At 40.7% G+C, this 17,425-nt stretch overlaps 1 protein-coding gene and 1 long non-coding RNA gene across 7 annotated transcripts in view; one reads left to right on the plus strand and one right to left on the minus strand.

Annotated features, from left to right (window-relative positions):
• LOC113602841 (uncharacterized) overlaps positions 1-17,425 on the plus strand; it is a 108,644-nt gene that overhangs the window by 84,358 nt on the left and 6,861 nt on the right. The gene's annotated exons all lie outside the window — the stretch shown is intronic.
• CB4H12orf56 (chromosome B4 C12orf56 homolog) overlaps positions 1-17,425 on the minus strand; it is a 111,014-nt gene that overhangs the window by 81,993 nt on the left and 11,596 nt on the right. For all 5 annotated transcript variants that reach the window (XM_027071339.2, XM_027071338.2, XM_027071332.2 and 2 more), the window contains exon 2: positions 1,593-1,773. In XM_027071339.2, the coding sequence (XP_026927140.1) occupies positions 1,593-1,773 (181 nt within the window). The remainder of the gene's footprint in view (positions 1-1,592; positions 1,774-17,425) is intronic.

Raw genomic sequence — 17,425 nt, forward strand, 5'->3', positions numbered from 1 at the left:
TATTCACATACGAATAACATTTCTCTCCAATTCAATCACCCTCTCATCCCCACTTCTAAAACACCCACTTCCCTTACCCCTCACAAAACAGTACACCACCCTCACAAACCATACATTCCACCCCCCCAACTCATCCCACAACATCCCTCCATTCATTAACCTCACCACCACCACACATTCCAAATCCACTCCCCCCCCTACCCCCCCACCCCACCCACCCCACCCACACCCCCCCCACCCACCCCCACACCCCACCCCCACCCCACCCCACCACCCACCCCCCCCCACCCCCACCCCCCCCCACCCCACCCCCCCCCCCCCACCCCCCACCCCCCCACCCCACCCCCCCCCCCCACCCCCACCCCACCCCCACCCCCCCCCCCCCCCCCCACCCCCCCCCCCACCCCCACCCCCCCCACCCCCCCCCCACTCCCCCCCCACCCCCCCCCACCCCCCCCCCCCACCCCCCCCACCAACCCACACCCCCCCCACCCCCCCCCCCCCCACCCCACCCCCCACACCCCCCCCCCCACCCCCCCCCCCACCCCCCCCCCACCCCCCCACCCCCCCCCCCCCACCCCCCCACCCCACCCCCACCCACCCCCCCCCACCCCCCCCCCCCCACCCCCCACCCCCCACCCCCCCCACCCACCCCCACCCACCCCCCCACCCCCACCCACCCCCCCCACCCCCACACAAACCACCTCCCCAACCCCCCCCCCCCCCCCCCCCTCCCCACCCACCCACACTCACCCCACCCAACCACCCACCAACCACCCCCCCCCCCACCTCAAACACCCCCCCCCCCACCACCCACCCCCCCCCCCCCCCCCCACCCTCACCACCCCCCCCACCCCCCTCCCCCACCCACACCACCCCCCAACCCCAACCACCCCACAACCCCCCCCCCCCCCCACCCCCCCCCACCCCTCCCCACCCCCCCCCCACCCCCCCACCCCCCAACAACCCCCTCACACCCCCCACCAACCAATACCCACCCAACCAACCACCCCAACACCACCCACCCCCCCCCCCCCCCCCCCACCCCCCCCCAACCCCCCCAATCCACCCTACCACCCCCCCACCACCAACCCCCCCCCCCCCTACCCTCAAACCCCCCTCCCCCCCCCCCCCCACACTACAACCCACCACCCCACCCTCTTCCTACCTCCCCTACCTAACCCCCCTTCCTGTCCAGTCTACTAACTCTTCCACCCCTTACTTGTGTGTGTGTGTGTCACTATAACCAACAACACAACAAACATATCATGTCTCCCAACAATCCCCCCCCCAATCCTATCCCCCACACAACCAATAATATGGTGTATACTTGAAATTTGCAAAGGAAATAGATCTCAAATGTGTTCTCACCACACACGTACAAAATGACAACTATGAGAGATGATTAGCCTGATTGTGGTAATCATTTCAAATGTACTCATATATCAAAACATCACATTAGACACCTTATATATAATTGTAATTTGTCAATCATACCTCAGTAAAGCTGGGGAGGAAAAAATGAACATTCTTTTTTGTCTCATAATGAAATACATCTTTTCTTGTGTCACTTTAAGAAATATATTACATACCTTTTTTGTTGTTAGAAGCAGCAATTAAATGGAAATGAGATGGATGAAATGGAAATGAGAATTTCTTGACACCTTTTGATTTTTCACACTCTTTTTTCAAAACAGTTGAAGAATAGATGATACGAATATGTTGGTTGGTTTCTCTGTCTGGTGGACTCAGAAATTGTGGGTAATCATCAATCTGGAAAAAAAAAAAATTGAACTGACTGAGGACAAATACAACTTTATCCTGTGATAATAAATCCCCTATGGGGCGCCTGGTTGGCGCAGTCGGTTAAGCGTCCGACTTCAGCCAGGTCACGATCTCGCGGTCTGTGAGTTCGAGCCCCGTGTCAGGCTCTGGGCTGATGGCTCAGAGCCTGGAGCCTGTTTCCGATTCTGTGTCTCCCTCTCTCTCTGCCCCTCCCCCGTTCATGCTCTGTCTCTCTCTGTCCCAAAAAAAATAAATATTGAAAAAAAAAAATTTTTTTTTTAAAATAAATCCCCTAAAGCTTAGGGCAAATTTAAACTCCATTCTTTCTTTTTTTCTTCCTCCTGGAATATCTTTTCTCTTGGTCAGGTTTCTCAATTCTTCCCCTATTTGTTTTAGTCTTTACTAAAAATGTGCTCAGCAGCAGAACTGAAGTAACTATTTACACTATAGGATTGCGAAATAAATAGAAACTGTGTTTTTGTGTGTTAAAATATATCCCTCCCCATTTTCATTTTGAAAATAGATTTTTTAAAAGATCTTAAAAATGTAAAATTAATGGGTTTAACCTAGGATTTTTCTATGTAGTACCCAATGTCCATTTGTGGGGAACAGTGTACAAAGATTCTGGGAATACAAACATCTAAGTGTGAATTATTGGAAGTTGCCTGCTCCTAAATAGCTTTCTCTTCTCTCCAAAGTACTCCATTTTCTATTCTTTTTTAAGATATTCTATTCTTGGTTAAAAAGAGAAAAGTTCTCAATAAATACTTAGGATTTTTAGATCATCTCTACTTCCCTTTTTATGACAGGTAGGCAGCAATAGCATCTGACTGAGAAGCTAAGCGTAGAGCCAGAGAATCACCAGAGGCATATTTAAAACTTTTAATCCAAGCATCAGGGGGAATACCTCTATAGACTTTTTTTTTTATTATTTTTTTTAATGTTTATTTATTTTTCAGAGAGAGAGACAGAGACAGAGCATGAGTAGGGAAGGGGCACAGAGACAGAGACGCAGAATCCAAAGCAGGATCCAGGCTCTGAGCTGTAAGCACAGAGCCTGATGAGAGGCCCAAACTTGTGAACTGCAAGATCATGACCTGAGCTGAAGTCTAACACTTAATGGACTGAGCCACTGAGGCGCCTCTCCTCTATAGACGTTTCACAAGCACTTACAATTTGTATAAAAATGTTTCCTGTGATCATTCAATTTCATCATTCTCTTTTCACAAATATAGGAAGGAAATATCAAATAATGGCAATAATTTAAAAATCTAATTCAGAGGAATTAAAGATAGGAAGATAAATTAATGAAAAGCTATCAAGATCTACTCGAATTTAACTTTTGAAATTATTTTCAAATATATAGAGTAATTCAAACCAAGGTAATGAAGCATAGTCCAATAGAGGTGTTCAAAGGATGTGCTTTCATTAATAATAAAAGTTTATATAATTAGTGGGATGCCTGGCTGGCTCAATAGGTTAAGCATATTACTCTTAATTTTTGGCTCAGGTCATGGTGAGCTCAAGCCCCTTGTCAGGCTCTGCACTGACAATGTAGAACCTGCTTGGGATTCTCTCTCCCTCTCTCTCTGCCTACTTCCCTCCCACTCTCTCTCTCTCTCTCAAAAAATTTTTTAAGTTTATAATTAGTAAAGGATCCTCTTCTGAGCAATATTTTTGAGAAACACCTTAAGCTATTTGAGACCTTCAAAGATATGCTTATAATGTTAGAATCCTGGGCGCCTGAGTGGCTCAATCAGTTAAGCATTCGCCTCTGGCTCAGGTTATGATCTCACAATTCATGGGTTTGAGCCCTGCACTGGGCTCTGTGCTGAAAGCTCAGAGCCTGGAACCTGCTTCAGATTCTGTGTCCCCGTCTCTCTCTGCCTCTCCCCCACTTGTGCTCTGTCTCTGTCTCTCTTTTTTTTTTTTTTTAATTTTTTTTTTTAACGTTTATTTATTTTTGAGACAGAGAGAGACAGAGCATGAACGGGGGAGGGTCAGAGAGAGAGGGAGACGCAGAATCTGAAACAGGCTCCAGGCTCTGAGCAGTCAGCACAGAGCCTGACGCGGGGCTCGAACCCACATACCGCGAGATCGTTACCTGAGCTGAAGTCGGACGCTTAACTGACTGAGCCACCCAGGCGCCCCTCTGTCTCTCAAAAATAAATAAAAATTAAAATTTTTTTTTTAAATTAGAATCCTATTACACATATGGCTAAGATTTTGTTTTGTGTAACTCTGTATTATATTTGTCTCTTGCCTTTGCCAGGAAAAATTATGAGAGGCTTTGAAATGGGCAAAAAAGATGATCTAGCTGTTCTCCATCATTTATTGTCTTTGAGCTGTTTTAAAACACTGTAAATTGTAGGAGTGCCTGGCCAGCTCAGTCAGTAGAGCATGTGACTCTTAATCTTCGGGTTGTAAGTTTGAGCCCCATGTTGGGTCTAGAGGTTACTTTGAAAAAAAAAAACAACAACAACACGCTAAGTGGTAGAAAACTGGTAATAGTGCAAATTATTCCAGTTCATACTGATACAAGTTGATTGTGTCCAGTAAAATGCAACTGATTACCACCCTTTGATAAAGAGAACAGTTGTTATGTATCTCAAACAGTGAAATTGTGTTTCTATGTTTACATATAGTTTCTTGTGAAATTATATGCTCTTTATCTAGGTGTCTGCAATTCAGAAAAGCCTTTACCTCTGATTACATTGGTGGGTTACATTTTCCTCTTTCCAGAGGGTATTAATAAATTAATTAAACAGACTTCTGTTTTGATGACCTATAGAGATAAGCACTTATATAAGAATAAAAGTTCTATAATTACCCCCAAAATAAGAAAATTTAACATGTAATACTTTATTGTTTTTATTGTTTTAAGATTTTTTTTAATGTTTATTTACTTTGAGAGAGGGAGCACACACATGCAAGCACAAGCGGGGGAGAGAGAGAGAGAGAGAGAGAGAGAGAGAGAATCCCAAGCAGGCTCTGTGCTTTCCGTGCAGAGCTCAACTCCGGGCTCTATCTCACAGACAGGGAGATCATGTCCTGAGCCCAAATCAAGAATCGGATGCTTAACCAACCGACTGAGCCACCCAGGAGCCCCCTTTTTTTCAATTTATATTTTTTAAGATTTTAAGTAAACGTGGGGCTGGAACTCACAACACTGAGATCAAGAGCTGCACACTCTGAGGTGCCTGGGCAGCTCAGTCGGTTAAGTGTCTGACTTTTGGTTTTGGCTGAGGTCATGATCTCACAGTTCATGAGCTTGAGCCCCGTGTCAGGCTCTGTGCTGACAGTATGGAGCCTGCTTGGGATTCTCTCTGTCTCCCTCTGTCTCAAAATAAATAAATAAACATAAAAAAAAGAAGGACACTCATTTAACCAGGTATGGCAATCCATTTTAAGGGCCAAACGCTTGGCTGTACTTATGGAACCAGTCCTTACACACCCTCCCAGGAAAACTAGCCCAGAGACCTGGCTTACAGGTATTAAGAAGACTACTTCCTAGCAGGACAGGCAATCAAGAAATTTTCAGGACCTCAAAATTCACTCAAATTTATAGGTACTACAAGAGAAATCTGGTGGAGCTTCCTGGGCCTGATTCCCTAGCCTAGGAAAAGCAAGTAATAAAGGCTTTTAAAAGTCGAACCTGACATTCATAAAAACTTCTAGACAAAAGTTTTTGCAAAGTATTTTTAAGGAGGCCTATCTGGTAAATTAACACTCTTGCTGTACCTATGTAAATAATCAGGTCAACCTGATTAGTCTTATTTTGTTACTGAGTGATCTTTTCTTTGAGATTATTATGATGGGTGATATGGGACAGATTGTCAGGAAAAACTGTGAAAGACTTTCATATGTGGAAGGGGGATCAGTAGGTATTCAGTTTAGCTCACCTATGCAGGCTATCTATGCCTTTCATTGTCTTTGAGGTTATGGTACAATGCTATAATTCATAGAAAACTTTTCTGTGTGTTTTTTTAAAACAAATAGAAACTTAAAATTTCTAACTGATACAGCTGTCAACTTTTGTCCTATTTTTTCCCTTTATGCTTAGAAATGTCTTCTGTACCCTAAAATCAAATACTCACCTATGTTTTATACTTTCCTTTATGGTTTTCTCTCTTAGAGTTAGCTTTCCAGTCCTTCTGGAGTCTATAGAGAAGAGTGTTCCTTAAGACATACGTTGGTCTAACTGGCTGTGATTCCAAGTATATTTAATATTAATCTGGTAATAATTAGGCTTCAAGTAGAGACTGAGTATAAATAAATATGTAATTATGTCTGCCTCAAATTGCTTATTAGAAGTTTGGGGAGGAGAAAAAGTACCTATAATAATTTGAATAATAATAGCACAGTTTATGGAACATGGTAAATATATAGTACTATATATATGAGGTAGTTATTATAAACCCCATTTTGCAGTGAGAAAACGAACATTCAGAGGATGTTAAGTTTACAAAACTGGTAAAAGGTGGAACTAGAATTACGAGATAAGGGAGTTGGTTTCCAAGGCCAATGTTATAAAAACGACTAAAGTTTAAGACCACAGCCCTAACTAGTGGTCAGAGGTAGGGATTTTGTCAGGGAAAAATAAAAGTGTTTCTATTCTAAAAGCAGGACTGGAGGGGCTTCTGGCTGGCTCAGTCTGTGGAGCCAATGAATCTTGATCTCAGGGTCATCTCCACGTTGGGCATGAAGCGTACTTAAAATTTAAAAAAATTTAAAAAAATTAAAAAAAAATTAAAATTAGGGACACCTGGGTGGCTCAGTCAGTTAAACGTCCAACTCTTGATAATGGCTCAGGTCATGATCTCTCAGTCATGAGATCCAGCCCCAAGTCGGGCCCTGGGCTGACAATGTGGAGCCTGCATGGGATTTTCTCTCTTTCCCTCTGCCCTTCCTCTGCCCACACATGCTCACTTGCACTCTCTCTCTCTCTCTCTTTCTCAAAATAAATAAATTTTTAAAAATATTTTTAGAAAATTAAAAAAAAAAAAACAGGGCTGGAATCCAAACAGTAATCAAACAGCTGGATTCATTATTGTGTAGGAGCTTCAGTCAAATTTTGCTAATTCTTTCACTTGAGACTGAAGTAGGGCCAGATCTCTTTTTTATTTAGTTGCTATAGTTACCGAGTTTGGTTAGCTTTGTCATTCAAGAACATAATACCTGGGGTGCCTGGGTGGCCCAGTCCTTTGAGCATCTGACTTAGCTCAGGTCATGATCTCACGGTTCCTTAGTTTGAGCACCCCATCAGGGTCTGTGCTGACAGCTCAGAGCCTGGAACCTGCTTTAAATTGAGCCTCCCTCTCTCTCTGTCCCACCCCCACTCATGCTCTGTGTCTCTCTCAAAACTAAATAAACATTTGAAAAAAAAAATTTTTAAACATTTTTTTGGAAGCACCTGGGTGGCTCAGTCGGTTGAGCGTCCGACCTTTGGCTCAGGTCATGATCTCGCAGTCCGTCAGTTCACGCCCCATGTCAGGCTCTGTGCTGACAGCTCGGAGCCTGGAGCCTGCTTTGGATTCTCTCTCTCTCTCTCTCTCTCTCTCTCTCTCTCTCTCTCTCTCTCCCTCTCTCTCTCTACCCCCCTCTACCCCTCTCCCACTAGTGCTCTGTCTCTCAAAAATAAATAAATGTAAAAACAATTTTTTTTAATTTTTTTTTTAACATTTATTTTTGAGAGACAGAGTATGAGTGGTGGAGGAGTGGAGAGAGAGGGAGACACAGAATCTGAAGCAGGCTCCAGGCTCTGAGCTGTCAGCACAGAGCCCGATGCTGGGCTCAAACTCACAAACTGCGAGATCATGACCTGAGCCGAAGTCGGATGCTTAACTGACTGAGCCACCCAGGCGCCCCAAGAGGTTCCTGTTCTTTATCTGCTCATAGTACTACTCTGATGCTTCTAAATCCCAACAGTGTGTTTACCCATTCTTCTGCTGATGGACATTTACGTTGTTTCTTGTTTTTGTTTTTGTTTTAATTTTTTAATGTTTATTTATTTGAGACAGAGAGAGACAGAACATGAGTGGGGGAGGGGCAGAGAGAGAGGGAGACACAGAATCAGAAGCAGGCTCCAGGCTCTGAGCTATCAGCACAGAGCCCAATGATGGGCTCAAACTCACAAATTGTGAGATCATGACCTGAGCAGAAATCAAGAGTCAGACGCTTAACCAACTGAGCCACCTACATACCCCTAAAAAAAGTATTTAAAAAAAGAACATAATACCTTCCGTAAATACCCTATGGTGGCATTTATTCGTGTAAATATTTTCTGTATTCATTGGCATGGAAAGACATCCATGACATGCTGTAAAGTAAAAATAAGATTACAGACTAATATGTGGAATGTGGTTCCATATGTGTTAGTGCACAGAACACGGTTTGGAATGTTACGTGGTTAACTGTGGTTATCTCTGGGTGGTGAGATTTGTTCAAAGATAAACTGAAGCAATGTTAAAAATTTTAAGAGTCTATTTGGGCAAAAACCAATTCAAATCAGGCAGCATCCAATCTAGCAGATAGAAAGGTACTCCAAGGGGCTGTACAAAATGAAAAGACTTTTAAGCAGAAGGGAGTGGGAACAAGGAAGTTATACTTGGCAAAAATGTTAGTTATTGCAAAGTTACTTTCCTTTAGGAGACAGGAAGGGTCTACCAGGCAGATTACCCAACTAGTGCCCATCAGGAGGTTCCTGATTCACTGGTTTAAGATTCCATTTCTGGGAGAGATGAAAATGGAATTAGGTTAAGTCTCCATTTGGGGCCTGTCTTTTAACATTATAAGTACAATGAGTACATAATTTAGTTTTACCTATTTTAATTCTAAGAATCATCTACATGTTATGACAAAGACAGCTGTTTCACTGGTTTGTAAAATATTTCAGCTGGTAGCCCTAGGATCTCAGAGTCCTAAAGCACAAATGTGTCACTCTGTCACCAAAGAACTAAAGGGGGGTGGGCAGTGAGGACAACATCTAGCATGATGCATGAAGGCAATCTACAGCAACATGACTTTTAAAAAGACATTTCTGTGCACACTGTGAGGCCTCCCACTATAAGGGAGGTGGTAAATGATTATAGTGATGACTGCCACACAGCCAAGGGGACACATCGTATTCTATAAAAGGGTGATGACATCGGATAAACGGACAGTAACGGTGAACAGTGGTAGTGCCATAATGATCTATCACTTTTCACTTGCTCCATTCTCTTATTGGTTCATCTAACAGTCACAATCTCAGTTGCAAATAAAGAGATTATAGTATAAAGTGTATATATGCATATATATATATATATGTATATATACTATAAAGAGATTATAGTATGACTACAATACTATAGATAGAACAAACTCTTACAGAAACATTTAATTCAACTTGGACTTGAATTACAAGGACAACGTTAGAGTAAGGAAGGTCGTTTCTCACTCTCACTCTGTTTTTTGCATTTAAATTAAAAAAAAAAAAATCAGTCTTTTGTAAAGACCACAGCATGTTTGTGAAGCATGAGAGGACCACCCAGGAGCTAAGCAAGGCTAATTTACACATCCATGGGAGGTAAAAAGTTTTCTGACTAGGAGGCTTCTCCACTGTCAGGCAAGGAGACTTGGTCCAAAGAATATGCCTTCAGTGCCTGAAGGAAGAAAATAAAGCTCTTCAGTGGGACACAGTTGAACTCAATCCTATGTTAGCAATTTATTTTAGACCTAGTGTTATCTGAAAAGGAAATTTTTGCATTTACACCAGAGACGTCATTAGGAAATTCAAAGCCAGAGTTTCTATTTTGCCCCAAAGCAAGAAAAGATATAGATAGGTAGGTAGATAGGTAGGTAGATGATAGATGTCATGCTCCTACAGAACTACTTTGTTTAAAATTTTCTAACTTTAGGGGTGCCTGGCTGCTCAGTCAGTAGAACATGTGACTCTTGATCTCCAGGTCCATGAGTTTGAGCCCCATGTTGAGGTACAGTTTACTTTTATGAAAAAATTAAAATTTTCGAACTTTATGTCTTAGAAATAAGCATTAGTAGCTTATTTTAAGTAAGCTTACTTTAAATAGTTTAAAATAAGCTAAGTAGTAATAATTTAAATCTTATTTGTAAACAAATATTTAGCTTATTTACGTGGGAAATAAGTTAACATTATTCATTGTATCATATAGCATTGAATTTATGTTTTTAGGACTATTTATCAAAGTTGAAAGAAGTGCTTTTACCCAGACACCTTTTAATACAGATAATAATATCTGAATATTGGGGCTCCTGGGTGGCTCAGTTGGGTGAGCGTCTGACTTTGGCTCAGGTCATGATCTCGCAGCTTGTGAGTTCAAGCCCTACGTCGGGCTCTGTGCTGACAACTCAGAGCCTGGAGCCTGCTTCAGATTCTGTCTCCCCCTTTCTCTGCCCCTTCCATGCTCATGCTCTGTCTCTCTCTGTTTCTCAATAATAAATAAATGTTAAAAAAAATTTTTTTAAGTTTAAAAAAATATCTGAATATTTCCATGAAAATAATTTTAGAACTGCAAATCAGGAAACAGGAAATTTTTTCTCTTTTTTCTTTTTTTGTTTTTTTTTTAGTTTATTTTTTTAACTTACATCCAAGTTAGCATATAGTGCAACAATGATTTCAGTAGATTCCTTAATGCCCCTTACCCATTTAGCCCATTCCCCCTCCAGTAACCCTCTGTTTGTTCTCCATATTTAAGAGTCTCTTATGTTTTGTCCCCCTCCCTGTTTTTATATTATTTTTGCTTCCCTTCCCTTATGTTCATCTGTTTTGTCTCTTAAAGTCCTCATATGAGTGAAGTCATATGATATTTGTCTTTCTCTAATTTCACTTAGCATAATACCCTCTAGTTCCATCCACATAGTTGCAAATGGCAAGATTTCATTCTTTTTGATTGCCGAGTAATACTCCAGTGTGTGTGTGTGTGTGTGTGTGTGTGTGTGTGTGTGTGTGTACACACACACACGACATCTTCATCCATCCATCCATTGATGGATGTTTGGGCTCTTTCAATACTTTGGCTATTGTTGATAGTGCTGCTATAAACATTGGGGTGCATGTGCCCCTTGTGAAACAGCATACCTGTATCCCTTGGATAAATACCTAGTAATGCAATTGCTGGGTCTCTCTTTTTTATGTTTTTTATTTATTTTTGAGAGAGAGAGAGACAGAGAGAGAGACAGAGAGACAGAGCATGAACGGGGATGGGCAGAGAGAGAGGGAGACACAGAATCCAAGGCAGGCTCCAGGCTCTGAGCTGTCAGCAGAGAGCCTGACGCAGGGCTCAAACCCACGAACTGTGAGATCATGACCTGAGTTGAAGTCAGATGCTGAACTGACTGAACCACCCAGGTGCCCCAGAATAGACTTTTTTCTATGATTTGCTGACATACAAAGTCTCATATACAATTAAATCAAACTATTTACATTTATTTGATAAATCACCTCTTTTAAATACAATTGCATGAAATTACTATTGACCCAGTGCTATACTTATACTTCTCCACTAATATAAACTGTACCTTTAGCTTATCTTTTCTCATTAGAAACTGAGGTTGGCAAGTTGGAGTTATTTGTAGATGGCCTCCTAAATTCTTCCAGTCAATATTATAAAAACTCTAAGACCATTCGTAAGTTGTAGCACTTTCTTTTTTATCTTTAAAAAAAAAAATTTTTTTTTAGTTTATTTATTTTCAGAAAGAGAGTGAGCACATGCAGGGGAGGGGCAGAGAGAAGAGACAGAATCCCAAGCCAGCTCCACACCATTAGCACAGAGCCCGATGTAGGGCTGAAACTCATGAACCACAAGATCACGACCTGAGCTGAGATCAAGAGCTGGACGCTTAACCAACTGAGCCACCCAGGCACCCCTTTTTCCTTTTTTTTTTATGTTTATTAATTTATTTTGAGAGAGAGAATGAGAGAGAGAAAGAGCATGCAGGGAGAGGGGCAGAGAGAGGGGGAAAGAGGAAACCCAAGCAGGCTCTGCACTGTCAGCACAGAGCCTGATGCAGGGCTCGATCCCACGAACTGAGAGATCACGATCTGAGCCAAAATCAAGAGTCAGATGCATAACAGACTGCGCCACCAGGCACCCCTCTAGCACTTTCTAATGCCTGACCTGACTTTTTGTGCCCCTGAGAAAGTTTCCTACTGTATAACCACCATCACTATTACTTGGAGCCATGTGGTACTCCAACTGTAAGATTTGGGCCTTGGGAAACATCTTTTAAAAATATCTTAGGAGATAATCAACGAGCCTTGGAATATTCTGACAGCCTGATACAAGTGTGTATTGGGTCATCCTGTATCAATTTAAGCAGATAAATTTATTCTGACAGTGTAATCTGTAGTACACACCTAGTTTTTCTGGGGGTGAGGGTAAGTAGGTGGAAGGGGGGCTGGAGTCTGAGTAGCTGAGGTCACTCATGTAGGCTCTGCATGCGCATGTGTCCATCTGCAATACAAATTCTGTACACCAAGGCTCAGTTGAACTTGGTAGTACGATGCACATATTGCTGGGAAGATTAAGTACATCCATGGTACTCTGATGGGAGAGGACACCTGGAAGCATGCACTAGGTTCTCCTGGATTTTATCTCATGCACCATTTTTTCCTTTGTTGAATTTAATCTGAATCTTCTCCTTATCATCAACGATTTGAATCTTGTGAGTCCTTCTGCTGAATCATCAAGCATGAAGGGCAGTCTTGGAGACCTCCTACACAGTAGAACGATCTTACCCAGCCATAAGGCCATTGGCTGAGACTACTGGTTCTGCCTCCTTTGGGCACTACCAGTTTTGCCCTTTCCCCAAGCTAAGAGTCAGAGAGGGCCAGCCCACCTTCATTCTTCCCCTTCAAAGGATTCATAAGGATTCTGATCCTTGTGGCCAGATCCTCACCAGAGTAAAGATGGGGGAAGAGGAAGAATTCAGTGTTCAAACAGTGTCACATAGAATACAGTAAAGCTAACATTTATTGAGCACTTACTATGTGTTCTTTTAAGTGCTTTATACATAGGATTTCACTGAATCCTCAGAGACCTGCTCAGGGTTGCACTGCTAGTATGTGGCAGACCAGATTCAAAGTGAAACCTGTGCTCTTGACTTATACAAAATGACACACAAAGAATGAAACATGCATATGCCGAGAAACTAACTGCACTGTGGGTCAGAAAATAAGATTGTTTCTTTCTATTAGGAGGCAAAACAGTGTCACCATGACGTGGATTTTTGTATTCTCACTGTGAGACACTAAGAAGAAAGATTTTATTTACAAACATGATTCCTGTCATAACAAATGTCACACAACCCTCAAAAATTCCAAATTTCTTAATTACTGAATTGACCCATTTTGCTCAAGTGGCTCTCACATCTTACACATTCTGATGAATTGTCCACCTGCAGAGTTCCTATCAAAAGCCTGACATCAAAGAGGGATTAAAACATGAAAGAGAATCTCAGGTTCAGAAAGCCTGAGAAAAAATGAACTTATCATAAAATAATGTACAAAGATCAGGATTAAAATCACTTAAAAGCAAACTTCTGAGCGGAAGATACTAAAGTATCTGAAAGGAGGGGCACCTGTCTGGCTCAGTTAGGAGCATGCGACTCTTGATCTCGGGGTCATGTGTTCAAGCCCCATGTTGGGTGTGGGGATAATTTAAATAAATATTTTTTTTAAAAAGTACAGACTGAGGTCAAAAAATAAATAAATAGAAAATAAAGTGTCCCCCCAAAGCCATTAGGCAGACAGCGAACTAATTAGTATATACTATTCTAATTAAATTCTTATAGATCAATTCGTTATTTTGTGCCCTAATTTTTTTTTAAGTTTATTTAATTTGAGAGAAAGAGAGAGAATGCAGGAGGGGCAGAGAGAGAGGCAGAGGAATCCTAAGCAGGCTCTGTACTTCAGCACAGAGCCCAGTATGGGCTCAAACCCACAAAACTGCGAGATCATGACCTGAGCCCAAATCAAGAGTTGGTCTCAGGGGCACCTGGGTGGCTCAGTTGGTTAAGTGAGTTTGAGATCCACGTTGGACTCCAGACTGATGTGTGGAGTCTGCTTGGGATTCTCTCTCTCTCTCTCTCTCTCTCTCTCTCTCTCTCTCAATCTCTCTTTCTCTTCCTCTCTCTCTGCCCCACCCCTACTTGTGCTGTTTCTGTCCCTCTCAAAATAAATAAATAAACTTAAAAAAAAAGTCAGATGCTAAACTGAGCCACCCAGGTGCCCTTCTCCTGTCTAGTTTAAAAGATAATTGTATAAAGCTGTAATTATAAATCTGTGTTGATGGACACTTAATGTAGAAACTGTAATGTGTATGATAATAACAGCACAAAGGAGTGGGGAGGGAACAGACTTGTATTTTTGTATACTATTGAAATTGATAATGATCTGAGCTACATTGTTATAAAGTAGGATGTACATTGTACATCCCCAGGGCAAACATTGATTTAAAAACTCCAAAATACATAGTATAAAAGAAGTCACAAGAGAATTCAAATTGGATTCTAGCAAATACCTATTTGACACAAAGGAAGGCAGTAATAGGGAGGAAATAGGGGGAAAAAGACATACGAAAACAAATAGCAATAGAACAGATGTAAACCCTGCCTTATCAGTAATTATACTACTGTGAATGGATTAGACACTCCATTCAAAGTCAGGGATTGAAAGGATAGATTTTAAAAACATGATTTGACTAACGATTCACTTGTACTATAACAAGAGACTCACTTTAGAGTCAAAAACACAAATAGGTTGAAAGTAAAGGGATGGGAAAGATATACTGTGCAAACAGCAAGCAAAAGACAGCTGAAATGGTGATAGTACTCTTAGACAAAATAAGAGTGCAAAAAAAAATTTTACTAGAGGGGAACCTGGCTGTCTTAGTTGTAAAACATGCAACACTGGATCTCAGGGTCGTGAGCTTGAGTCCCATGTTGGGCATGGGGTTTACTTAATAAAAACATATATATATATACATATATATATATATATATATATATATATATATACACACACACATATATATATATGTATATATATATGTATATATATTTAAAATATATATATTTAAAATATATATATATTTAAAATATATTTTTTTAAATTGTACAAGAGACAATTTATGATGATAACAGTTCAATCCATCAAGAAGTTATGACAAATATAAGCATATATGTACCTAAGAATAGAACCCCAAAATACATGAAGCAAAAACTGAAAGAATTGAAGAGAGAAATAAACTCAACCATAACAGCTGGAAACTTCAATACCCTACCTAAAAATTAGAGCAGAAATTAGTGAAATGGTGAATAGAAAACAATAAGGAAAATCAACCAAACCAAAAATTGATTCTTTGAAAATCAACATAACTGACAATCCTTTAACAAGATTGACCAAGGAAAAAAGAGAGAAGACTCAATCTATACCTAAAATCAGGTATAAAAGGAGATAGTATCAACCTTACAGAAATAAAAAGTATAAGGGAATCCTATGAACAACTGAATACCAACAAATTAAAATGCCTGGATAAAACAGACCAATTCCTAGAAAGACAGGAACTACCAAAACTAACTCAAGAGAAGTAGAAAATATGAGTAGACCGTTAACAGCAATATGAATAGAACTATGAGAGATTGAATTGGTAACAAAAAAACTTCCCACAAAGAAAGGTACAGTAATACATGGTCTCCTTGGTGAATTCTACCAAATGTTTAAAGAATTAACACCAATCCCTCACAAACTCTTCCAAAAAGTAGAAGAGGACCAAACACTTCTATATTATTCTGATACCAAAACCAGACAAAGACATCATAAGAAAACTACAGACCAATAATATTTCTTGTAAATATAGATGTAAAAGTCCTCAACAAAATGCTTACAAACCAAATCCACAGAAATGTATTAAAAAAAGATTAAAAGGCACTGGAGTTGAGAGTTATAGATCTAACAGAAGACCTTAGCACAAGCATTTACCCATTCAGTTATCTCCCGTGTTCAAGAAAATTCTAAATAAAGTATCACTGAAAGAAATGGTGACACTTGACTTTCATGATGTCGTTTTTCCCCCCTATTTAGAAAATACAGGTTTAAGAGATTATTATTATTAGAATTGCTCTAATCCCTTCATTTACCACCTAGCCTATTCCATATTCAGTAGGAAAGGTAGGGTCTTTGTTTAATTTACAAAGTTAGTAGTTTCTCTATTTAAAAAGTGATGACAAACAGGAACTTTATTATGATAAGACCTGATTAAAATATGTTTTCTCGAGGAAAACAGCCCCAGGAAGAAATAATCAGCAAATCCAGAGGAGACATGCTACAAAAAAAAAAAAAAAAAAAAAAAGGCCATCTCTTCAACATGTAAAAACAAGGCAAGGAGGGGTGGTGATACTATTAGTCTAAAAAGGGGTCCAGGAGACAGAACAACCCACACATTTGACCAGCACAAAAAGACAAAAAGATGTGACTATTGATGGGAAGTAATAGGAAATAAACAGCACCAGCTAGGAGTATTGTTGTCATAACACTGCCCCTGGATCTTCCCCAGTTTAAGCAACTATAGTGGATGAAGGACATGCCCAAGGATTCCAGATCCAGATTGTGGAAAATTCTCCAGAATAAGTGACCTCATTTCTCCAGCAAATAACTGACAGAAAAATGAAAGAGGAAGGAAGAACTGTCATAGATTAAAAGGGATTTAAGAGACAGATAACCAAACACAATTTGGTGGGGACCATTATTTGAATCCTAATTCAAACAAACCCACTATGGAGAGAGCCAAAGCATAAGAGACTCTTAAAAACTGAGAACAAACTGAGGGTTGATGGGGGGTGGGAGGGAGGGGAGGGTGGGTGATGGGTATTGAGGAGGGCACCTTTTGGGATGAGCACTGGGTGTTGTATGGAAACCAATTTGACAATAAACTTCATATATTTAAAAAAAAAAAACACTATAAAGAGACATTTTTTTAAGGGGTACCTGGCTGGCTCAGTCAGTTGATCTTGGGGTTGTAAATTCAAACCCCATGTTGGGTGTAAACATTACTTAAAAATAAAATCTTAAAAAAAAAAAAAAAGACATAAACCAGAGGAAAAGCCAAAAGGGAAAATCTGAAGGTAGACACCACGTACTGGACCACAATTTGGAGATCATTTTATTTCATGGGACATTAAGTAGTGGAAGTAAGTCCCCAAAAGAGCTAAATTGTGAGATATCTTTCAACTTCCATGGTCCTTTGATGACCTAACTTCCTCTCTGACAGCAAGCTCTAACTCTCCCGTCTCTGTCTCCAAAAACTGGAGGAAAGCAAGTAATAAATTAATTCACTCAAATTTCAATTTAATGAATTACTTGTTCCAAGAGGATTTCAGAGCAAATCTGAAGGAGGGCCAGTGGCAGGATTAAAGGTACTGATGAGATAGCCTATCAATGTATGGAGATATCTTGAATGGATTTCCCTCAAATTAAACCACATTAGCAATTACCTATGTCAGGCTGTACACAAACTTATTCCTTAGTAGAAGCTATTTTTACATTTAACATTTGGCAAATTCTTCCACTGACATAGTTAAAAAACTCACTGCAGCCTCCACCAGGTGGGTTTTTTTTTCCCCA

This window comes from Acinonyx jubatus, chromosome B4 (assembly GCF_027475565.1).
Source record: "Acinonyx jubatus isolate Ajub_Pintada_27869175 chromosome B4, VMU_Ajub_asm_v1.0, whole genome shotgun sequence".
Taxonomy (NCBI): Eukaryota; Metazoa; Chordata; class Mammalia; order Carnivora; family Felidae; genus Acinonyx; species Acinonyx jubatus.